General features: G+C 52.7%; 1 protein-coding gene across 2 annotated transcripts in view; it reads right to left on the reverse strand.

Moving 5' to 3' along the window:
* Window positions 1-59: 59 nt before the first annotated feature.
* Window positions 60-391, reverse strand: part of PPME1 (protein phosphatase methylesterase 1) — a 26,298-nt gene continuing 25,966 nt past the window's right edge. For both annotated transcript variants that reach the window (XM_018575315.1, XM_018575316.1), the window contains exon 15: window positions 60-132. In XM_018575315.1, coding sequence (XP_018430817.1) covers window positions 114-132 — 19 coding nt within the window. In that variant the 3' untranslated portion in view covers window positions 60-113. The remainder of the gene's footprint in view (window positions 133-391) is intronic.

The raw sequence follows: 391 nt of genomic DNA on the forward strand, positions 1-391 counted from the left end.
CGGAGGACGCTGGCTTTGCTCGGCTGTGCTGACGTTTGATGAACCAGGAACATCAAGGATTTTCTGGAGCTAATATTTACAGAAGGTTTCCTGCAGCCGACCAGTGCAGGTCACTAACAGCCCGGGAACACGCTGCAAGACAAAAGAAATCGCAATGACATTTTACGGATGATGGAAAATTGGGCTCGTTTTCTCAGTCTAATTATTTTCTTACTTGAAGACAGGAATGTAAGGGCTAGTTCACACCAGCCACAGTGCGTTCCGACCCGATTGGTGCCGGGACGCACTGAATCGCATTCCGGCTGGCTGACTTTGTTTTGGAACGGGAGGGAGCGTGGGGGTCCATTGAGGTTAATGGCACCGCAGCCACGCCCCCCCCCCCGGCAGCATT

This window comes from Nanorana parkeri, unplaced genomic scaffold (assembly GCF_000935625.1).
Source record: "Nanorana parkeri isolate BGI_ZX_2015 unplaced genomic scaffold, ASM93562v1 scaffold3782, whole genome shotgun sequence".
NCBI classification, from domain to species: domain Eukaryota; kingdom Metazoa; phylum Chordata; class Amphibia; order Anura; family Dicroglossidae; genus Nanorana; species Nanorana parkeri.